Below are 9,704 nucleotides of genomic sequence, written 5' to 3'. Positions count from 1 at the left end.
GCACAGTAGGACAATTATCTTTTTGAGCAGCACCATCAGAATATGTTGGGACAAAAAAAAAAGACCTAAAAGACAAATTAATATTTGTATGAATAGGCTTAAAAAAAGATATCTATAGGCCTATTACATTTTATAAAGGCACTTTTGTCTTTGGGGTTTAGCTCCCTCCAGGGATTCCTTCAGCCACTGGCTTTCCAGTATTCTGCTTTAGGGCCAGCTCCTCTGCCTCCATTAGAGGTGGCGGTAATGGGCCACCACATGTTTTACGAGCATCTGCCTTCTTTCTGTTGGCTGAGTAGAAGTTTGTGTTAGTTAAATAGGCTTAATTATTTAACAGAACATGATATCGATGAAGACATTTATGTGAGTGAAAACAGCATCATGTTGCTGCCCAGTGCGCTTCTCCCCTGTGGGATTGCACCTAATGAAATAAATGAATAGGCTGCCATTCAAGCAGTTTTCCCGTAATATTATTGTGATTGCAAAGGACTACATTTAAACTTAGGCACTGACCCGAGCAGCAATGTTCTCCCACACCGTCTCTCTCTCTCTTTTGCAGCTGCAGCAGTGTTGCACTTCTTTCTAAAAACTTGTTAAAACTCGCCGTATGAGTGCATTACGATTTCCAATTCGAGGTTGGTGAAAAACGTAGCCCTCCTTTTTTATAGTTGTGGGCATGTGCTTAACTCCAGGTGAAAGTACGCAGTTGACTAAACTAACTCAAATCAGCGTTTCTGGAACCAGAAACTCAGTTTTCCATCTCAGAGTAGATCAACTCAGAGTTCAGGATTAGACTCAGAGTTTGATGAACCTGCTTTGTGAAACGGACCCCAGATCTTCTTTTGGTCTCCTCTTGCACTAATTTAGCTTCTACGTAGCTCTTTGAGGTCAAACTGTAATTCTATCAGCTCATAAGAGGGAATATTGCTACCTGATGTTGTAACGAGTAAGTAAAGGTCCTGTTGAATGAAATTACACAACACAGGATGGAAACCACAAAGACCACATGCCTCTTAAACCAATGAATTGGTTCAAATATGTGAAACCAGTTTCTTATGTACCAATGAAATAAAAAAAGAAAATCAGTTTTGAAAGTATTTACAATAGTAGTACCCTTTATCATTTTATGTTAGATAAAAATCCTTATAGTCAACATTTTGCATATGTGCAAATCAGAAAATACAGATCTGAAGATGGAGATGCTTGGGCACTGGCACTGTAGTGTCCACTTGACAAAAATCCACAAACAGGAAGGAAGTTGTGTATGTAAACTAATCCAGTGACAGAATGTGCAGAATCTTATTCACACATAAAGTGGATCTACAAATGAAAAAATGCTTACAGATCAACATATACCTGTTCACATTTTTGTGCATACAATATGCATTACTTTAAAGTTAAATATTTATTGATTATGAAACACATTTGTGGATTTTTTTCTATGGGCTAAACCCAACAACAACAAAAAAGTTCCGGTATGATCAAGGGAAGAAATGGTTTAAACTTCTTTCATTAATCTCTCTGTTATGCACCTGATCTACATCCACAGCATTTTTACTTGTAAAGAGCTCTTCCACTGGCACGGCTACTCATTCTAAGATGTTAAAAAGTGTCCCAAGTACTAGGAAAAGAAAATTCTTAAGGCAAACAGTTTCCATACCAGCTTGGAAACAATAAATCAGCAGAAAAGCTCAAGACACAAAAATAAATACAATATGATTGTTGCCTCAATGTGCAGCCAATTACTGTGGCGAATTCTAAAATTTATACCATACAATAAATATATAGAATGTGACATATTGTCCACGAGTGAACAGTACATTACATGAGGTATATAAGTTTTTCACCAAAATAACTCATATCAGCATATAACGTGTGCACTACAATATCAAGAGTAAAGCAAGGCAAACATATTTACACAATTTATCTTTATTTCTCAAGTCAGTGTTCCGATAACAGTTATATTTTACAAACAAATTAGAATTATGTTATGGTCTTCATCAAAAGGAATTTATCGAAGAGGAAAAAGATATATAACTGGTTATTCATGTTGAAGAATTGGAAATTTTTGGAAAGATTTGGAAAGATTAATTAAAAAAATTTTAGTGTGCAATTAATACTGATCCAATATGTCTTCTTTTAGGAATAAAGTAGCCAAATGATGTGCTCTTCACAAAAAAGACATGACTGTTCCTTTCTTCCCAACTTGATGAGGCTGCAGCGCATGGAACTGAATTACAATCCTGCAAATAACAAAGTTTTCAGTCAATGAAGTCAGTTGAATAAGAACAGCACACAGTATAAAATCCCCCCCCCCTGTCCTGTCCAGCATTATGGCAGCAGAATTGTAAGATTTTTTTTTAAAGCAGAGTGCAATGTTCCAAAGAGTTGTGATCAATATTGATTTATTCTAAAATAATATGTCTGTGTACAATTCATGTCAGTATTTCATTATTTCTGAATTATGTCAAATATATTTTGTATCTACAAATAAGAGTACAAGTAATTGACCAGTGCTAAAAAAAGAAAAAAATGGGAAGGTCAGAATATCCTGTAAGTTTTATGAATCCAATAACCGCTAAGATCAGATGCAAACCACTTAATGACCCAAGTTCCACCCTCTGACAAATAACCTAACCTTTGTCTCAGCTCAGCTATCTCCTTTAAACATTCAGTTTGATCTACTTTCATGCTAAACAACATTAGCTGTTAGCCATATAGCCCTGAAGCATTAACTTTAAATGTCAAAGAATGAAATTATTCCTGGTATACAGTTCACAGTCATGCGTTTCTGAACGCCACAGTAATCTCTCTCATGAATTAAGCTGGAACTTAACATAGAAAAAAATAAAAATAAAATCAAGTCATAGCTGTATCCCCTTGAAAGTATAAAAATAAATTAGCAAAAATTACTCCCATGTAATTGGCCGGTGGGCTGTCAGACCCCATTCCCTGGGGCTTGGGCAAGTAACTCAATTGAGCTGGGGCCGGAGAACATAAGTTAAAAGAATCCTTTGAGGAGAATAATAGATAGCAGTAGAAATGCCATTCATCGATTTTAAAACAAGCTGAATTTGTTCATAGCAGGGAATAAGGAAAATCAGAAAAATAAACTGAGAGAAAAGTAATAGTTAAAAATAGCTCTAACACAGAAACCAATATTTCTGATTACTGAACCCACCTGTCTTCAGTAAGACAAAGTTCCCTTGTCAGAAACTCAAAGATCTTGGCACTGTGCTCTTTGTTCTTGTCAGCAGTGTCAGTTACAGAGATAGCTGACACTGACAGCATAACACAAGGAGAGCAAGAATCAGCTATCAACATCGGAAGGCCGGGTTTCACCACCACATTCATCCTCTGAAAGACAAACACTTTAATTAAAATCACTGAATAGGCTTGAACACGGTGTATATCAAGAGAGAGGCAAAATTGAGCAAAGTGACTTTTTCTTTCTTCTATTTTTTTTTAATTTTTTTAGGGTGGGTTATGCTTAGTATTTAAGATTAGTCAGTGTCTTACCAGCAGACTGTCAGATGGTTTTTGACAGGTGAGCTGGTTAAAGATAAGTTAAAAGCTACTTTGCATAGGGCTACCAGAAGAAGGGTTTCATTATAGAACAACTCAAACCTCAGAAATTTCACAACAGTTTCAGTGAATGCATACATTCACTTTGCATTACAGATACACAGATTAATATCACACCCTGCCCATACTGCAGTGTTGCAACCTGAAGTTTGAAAAGAACGTGATCTGCTAATGCTCCATGGGGTCAACAACAGAGAAAGAGTACTGACAAAGAAAGCAACTGCCTTCTGAAGAAGTAATGCAGTGAAAAAATCTACAATATAGTATTTGCTCAGCTGTGAAATTGTACAATTAGAAAACTATCTGATTCTCCAAAATCAGTAAGTAAGACACAAACTACTCATAAGTACTGCACACAACCAAACTCACACAATCAGAATCAAAATTACTTTATTGATGCCCGAGGGACAATTCTTGACACTACAAAACAGACTCCCAACTGAACATAGGGGTGAGACAAAGTGAAAGAAAAAGGATTTTTTCTTTTTTTCCAGAGAGTTGAATAGATAAAAAATAGAATAAGATTTTTAAAACAAAAATGGGGGTGAGCCAGGATCAATCCTTCAAATCTGTTAAAAAAAAACATTCAACTCATTCGCCCATTCCACATTGCACTCAACACTGCCTTGGCTTTTTAGCTTGCAACCTGTGGTGGTTCTCAAGCGACTCCACACCTCTCTGATGTTGTTTTGTTGGAGTTTCCATTCCAACTTCTTGCTGTGCTCTTCCTTGGCATCCCTGATCTTCCCTCGGAGTCTCCTTTGGATTTCTCTCACCTCCTCTTTTTTGCCAGCTCTAAAAACCGTCTTTTTTTCCAATTCAAGATGGCTTTGATGTCCTTTGTTTCTTATGGCTTCTTGTGGTAACAGCTGACAGTCCTTGCTGGAACAATGGTGTCCACGCAGAAGTTCATATATCCTGTGTTGCACTCAGTAAGCCCATCGATGTCGTCACTACAGGGTTCACAGAGTGCCTGCCAGTCTCTCACCTTGAAGCAGGCCTGCAGTGTCAACTCAGCCGGCCGACTCTTCACAAGAGACTCAAAGCAGAGGGAGAGGTGAATCATGTTGTGATCTGACCCGCCCAGAGGGGGGAGGGGAAAAGAGCTGTCCTTAATGTTAGCATGCAGCAGGTATATTGTTCTCAGGTGGGACAGCTCACAAACTGGATGAAAGTAGGAAGTGTATTGTTCATGTTAACATGGTTGAAGTCACCTCAGATGACAATGAACGCTCGGGTGCGGAGTCTGTAACCGGGCTATTACAGTGAGGATGACGTCACATGCAGTGATCGGGTTTGCCACGGGGGGAGCGTAAACGGCCAACACGATAACATGAGAAAACTCCCATGGCAGATAGTAAGGGCGAAGTCCCACAGCACACAGTTCAATATCTGAGCAGCAGATGCGTTCCTTCACAGTAATGTGTGCTGAATTGCACCACCGATAATTCACAAGAATGGCAAGCCCCCCACCTTTCCGCTTACCGCTCCTGATGCAGTCTCTCTCGGCTCAAACCTTGTGGAAGCCCTGTCTCCGTGAAGCACATCAGACTACACTCCCAATATTCCCTCTGACTCTGGTGCCGCCAGTTTGTCTACCTTGTTCCTGAGGGACCTTACGCTCCCCCGTAATGATCAAGGGGAGACACGGCTTAAAAGTTCTCTGAATAAACCTTTGAAGTCTCAAAGCCTCCCTCTTCCTCCTTAACTTCTTATTTCCTCGGCATCCTCTCTGTGCCTTGCGTCAAATTTCTGCAAGGATCGTCTTTGATCTTGTTGCTAAAGCAGTCGGCTTCAGGCCGATCAGCTGATTCCTGGTGTAAACTATACAAGCTGCTGTTATATACATTTTAGTTCCAATATGTAGAAAGTAATGTCTGGTACATTAAAGCTGTCGTGTTTAGTACTTTGTTGCATATCCCTCACACGGATTTACTGCTTGAAGTCAGCGATTGATAAATATCACCAGGTGTGGAGTATCCTCTCTGGTGATGCTTTGTCTCCTGCAGCCACCTTCAACTCCTGCTTATTCCTGGGCCTTGTCCCTTTAAGTTTTTTCTTCAGCATATAGTAGGCATGCTCGATTGGATTTAAAATCAGGTGACTGGCTTGGCCATTCAAGAATCTTTCTTTTTTTTTATCTTTGAGAAACTCTTGTGTTGCCTTAGTAGTATGTTTGGGACTATTATCTTGTTCCAGGGTAAAGCACTGTCCAATGAGTTTGAAGGCATTTACTGAAACTTGAACAGGTAGAATGTTTCTATACAGAAACATTCTCAGAAATAATTGCGCTACTGTCATTAGCAGTTATATCAGCAATGGAGATAAGTGCCGGTATCTTGGGCAATTCCTTTTTGTCTCCACATTTTCTTTTTGCCATCACTCTGATACAGCTTAATGTTGGCATTGTCTGTCCATGACACCTTTCTCCAGAATTTTAAGGTTTCTTTAAGTATTTTTTCAAAAACTAATCTGAACATCCTGTTTTTTGTGGATACCTAGCGGTTCTTGCAGTGTAGCCTCTGTATAGCTGCTCATGAAGTATTCTGCAGAAAGTAATCTCTGACAAAGACACATTTTGTCAAACTTGACTCCTGAAGACCGTTTCTGATCTGTTGGACAGATGTTTGAGGATTATTCTTTAACATAATGAGGATTCTTCTGTCATCAACAGTGGAGGTCTTCCTTGGTCTATCAGTCCCTTTTTTTGATTACAGAGACTGCCAGTGCATTATTTCTTCTTAATGATTTTCCACTATCTATAATAGTTTTATTCTTGTTTTTCAGGCTCATAATAGCTTCTTCACTTTCATTGGCACAGCTTACCTCCTTGTGTTGGCAACTACAGAGTCCAAATTGTAGCAAGCTTAGGTATCTGTTTCATTATCCCTGCACGAAAGAAACAATCAGTGGGTCTACATGATGAGATTAACTCGATAATGGCTATAGTTGGGTAATTATCATTGGATATATGGTGGTGAATGAATGGAATCACTGGCACAAAGCATGTCATACCCCCGTACGATAGGTGGCGCTGTCCCCATTTCAACTACCACTAATAGAGCCACTTCCTGTTGACGTCTTCACCACCAACAACAACAAACTCAGGTATTCGAGAAAGATGGCGAACGAAGAGCAAGATTAAGCTATGTCCCTCTACATTTGTGATGAGCTGGTTATGGCACAAACGCGATGCAAAACAGCGCATTCTCAATCGCGTTGTTTATTTCTTTCTGACAGTGGCGACAACAACAGTAATATCGTCTCCTTCGACTTCTGGGTGACGATCCTGGGAAAAAAATCTCAAGCATGCGCGGAACGCTCGATCCGATCCACCACATGCTTCTGCCGTGTACAAGCACGTTTGGATCGAGTTATCTCGGGGTCTTAATCCGATCGCGAGTAACCCGATCCGATCCAATTTTTTGTCAGATTAAGGTGTCTACATGAACTGAATAACTCAAATCTTATTGTAATTTAGCCATTAATCCAATCTGATGGCACTCATGTAACCCCACTGAATGAAACACCTGAGTAATCACCTAAAAAGCCAATTCACCTGGGTATTATGGGTATTCATAAAAAGTGTCATTCCTACATTGTGGTACTGAAATTATTGAATATGGCTTTAAATTATCATTTCAAATGCAAAGTTTAATCATGTCTGAATTGTTCGTTTAGAAATTAATATTTAGGAGCTATGGGGTAATTCCAAGAAAACTGTAAGCATTATGGAGGGCATTATACATGAAATAATACAATCTGAACTGCTTTGTTTTATGTCTTGTATTTTAACGATAAAGATTCAGCCAAAGAGATGAATGTTAGGGGTAAATTATTAGTTTCCATTACAGAAGTTAAAAATTTTACCGTATGCTGATGGGGCAAAAATATAGGGACACCCAAGGTGTGATTGTAGTCATTGTCTTGCCTACATAACTGCAAAAAACATGTGGGAGGACCCAGCCAGAAATAAGAAACTGCAGTCAAACAGTTTTCCTATACTACCATGGTAATCTTCATCTTCCAAGTAAAACAGAAAGGAAGGCTCCGTCTGTCCCATTTCTGGGGATAATTCTCTTTACAGTGGATTCATATGTTGTATTCACATTAAATACATCATATTTCAATTAAAGGTCTATTAGGTGGTGTTCTTTTTACTTTTGCATTATGCTGTTGCTGTGACAGAACAGATATCTTGCAGGACTATAGTAGAATAGAATGACTTTATTGTCGCTATATACAGTACAATGAGATTAAAAAGTTGTTGTAAAGATAAGTCACTGGGCTTTTCCTTTAGCCTTTGTTTACCGAGGTCTGTTCTTAATTTGTAATTTAAATACTAAATTGCAATCTGAGTTGCAGAACACTATAATCAAATGATAGGGCTCTTGCTTTGTTTTAAGAGTTGCTTCTACATTAATTATTCTGGGATTTATAATTCCCCACTGATTACTGTGTCCATTTTTTGCAACTAAAGTGTTTGAGGTGATACAATATTACCAATATGAGACTAAAATACCAAGCCGAAGTAAATGTTCACAAAAAATTCCAGTGACAGCCATTTCCTCCCCTGCAGCTCCCAGCTGCTTCTATCAATACAAATACATATTGGTATATCTTTTAGTACGAGACAGTTCACTGTCGCAAGGCTTCCTATAAAAAAAAATCAAACATCGTTTGGGAGTTTGCTAGAAGCGTATTTGAGTGGATTAAAAAAAGAGTTAGATTTGATGTGGTGCTTTAGAGCTGTATTATAAACCTGTTCATGCAAATCGTGAACACGCTGATGTATAAGAACATATCTGTTCCGCTGAGCACACTAAGCAATGCGTGGAACTCACTTCTTTAGGTTTATCCAGAGCAGCCGCGGTGCAGGAGCACAGCTTCTTTAAAAAGTCCTCAGAGAACGAGCTGGCCGGTAAGTTAGTCTGCAGTTCGATGAAAGGCATATCAGTGTTGGTGCTGTGAGCCGAAGCTTGTTGTAGTTTTATGTATTACTTAGTTTTGGAAGTCGACAACAGATCCACAGCTACGACTGCACGACAATACTTTGGGCTAAAGGTGCGTTTGGAGCTGCGCATGCGCAAGCATAGCATGTTGGGGTTTTTTTTTTTTTCAAAATCTTTATTTATTCATAATTTCAATAACGTTATAGTAACGTAATAACGTAATGGTGGCAATAGCCGGGCGACCTTCTCATACAAAAACATCATATATATCCCCCTGAGATTCGGCCCATTCATTTGTGTCCTTTATAGTTGACATTTTGTTCATCTGTATCGTCTTTTACTATTTTGAGTTACCCAATCAAGAACTCTAGAGGACATCCTGGGCTTTCCAATGATGTGTCATATACAGTGACGTGCGGTCAGGAGAGGCAGAGGAGGCAGGGCCTCACCCGTCATCATGGAAAAAATATAAAGTAAACAAATAAATTAAATTATTATATTTATCAAATGGTTTTAACTATAAACTGATTTTCCACTTAACTTAAACAATTTAGATTTTTTTTTAATTAAAAATCGCTGAATTTTCACATTTCGTTCAAATATGAGGAAGTGCTCAGCAGTGTTGCCAGGTGTACGATAAGTATCATATTTGTACGATAATTTTGCCCTGTGTACGATGTACGATCAATGATCCCAAAAAAAGGACAAATATAGGATAATTTGACCAGTCTGTGAATGTGTGGTTGTAATCAGCCTGTCGCAACTGTCTGTCGGATTTTTTGTGAACCCTGGAGGCTTTTCCATTTCCATGTGACAAGTTTCAAGCCAATCATGCTTTTCTATGTGAGCTACGAGAGACGTGCGTGCGTTTGCCTCAGAAGTTCCTAACAGGTGGCCTCCAGGCCTCATGATTTGGCTCATTAGTTCCCACTCGTCATTGTTTACGGGGACATTTAGCCTAACGCAACTGTGGGGCTGCTGATGAATCCATTCCGTGCCTGTTAGACGCTATTCAACACTAGAGTGACTATAGCGCATCAATAGACATGTTATTTTGGTTACGACGAGTGTACGATAATTTCCCTCAAAATACGATAATTTTATGTTTGTGGTACGATAAAACTACATTTCCCACCTGGTAACACTAGTACTTAGCGATCTTACAGT

At 38.8% G+C, this 9,704-nt stretch overlaps 1 protein-coding gene across 1 annotated transcript; it reads right to left on the bottom strand.

The window, feature by feature from the left end:
* Positions 1-1,951: 1,951 nt before the first annotated feature.
* On the bottom strand, positions 1,952-8,662 carry ddt (D-dopachrome tautomerase). The gene is made up of 3 exons (XM_072383636.1): positions 8,430-8,662; positions 3,182-3,357; positions 1,952-2,243 (listed from the first exon to the last, which is right to left on the bottom strand). Exons 1-3 carry the CDS (start codon positions 8,535-8,537, stop codon positions 2,171-2,173), a joined length of 357 nt encoding a protein of 118 aa, XP_072239737.1. The 5' UTR covers positions 8,538-8,662; the 3' UTR covers positions 1,952-2,170.
* Between the last annotated feature and the right edge of the window lie 1,042 nt (positions 8,663-9,704).

This window comes from Leuresthes tenuis, unplaced genomic scaffold (assembly GCF_036924035.1).
Source record: "Leuresthes tenuis unplaced genomic scaffold, fLeuTen1.0.hap1 SCAF_4, whole genome shotgun sequence".
Classification (NCBI taxonomy): Eukaryota; Metazoa; Chordata; class Actinopteri; order Atheriniformes; family Atherinopsidae; genus Leuresthes; species Leuresthes tenuis.
The sequence above is the reverse complement of the archived record's forward strand: the minus strand, read 5'-3'. Positions and strand labels throughout refer to the sequence as shown.

What these genes read in the sequence shown, in the direction of transcription:
- ddt (XM_072383636.1), bottom strand. Translation starts at nt 8,537, where the DNA reads ATGCCTTTCATCGAACTGCAGACTAACTTACCGGCCAGCTCGTTCTCT. An exon ending in CTCTGGATAAACCTAAAGAA is followed by an intron (nt 3,358 to 8,429) that starts GTGAGTTCCACG and finishes TTTGTCTTTCAG; the next exon opens with AGGATGAATGTGGTGGTGAA. An exon ending in CTTTGTCTTACTGAAGACAG is followed by an intron (nt 2,244 to 3,181) that starts GTGGGTTCAGTA and finishes TGTTATTTGCAG; the next exon opens with GATTGTAATTCAGTTCCATG.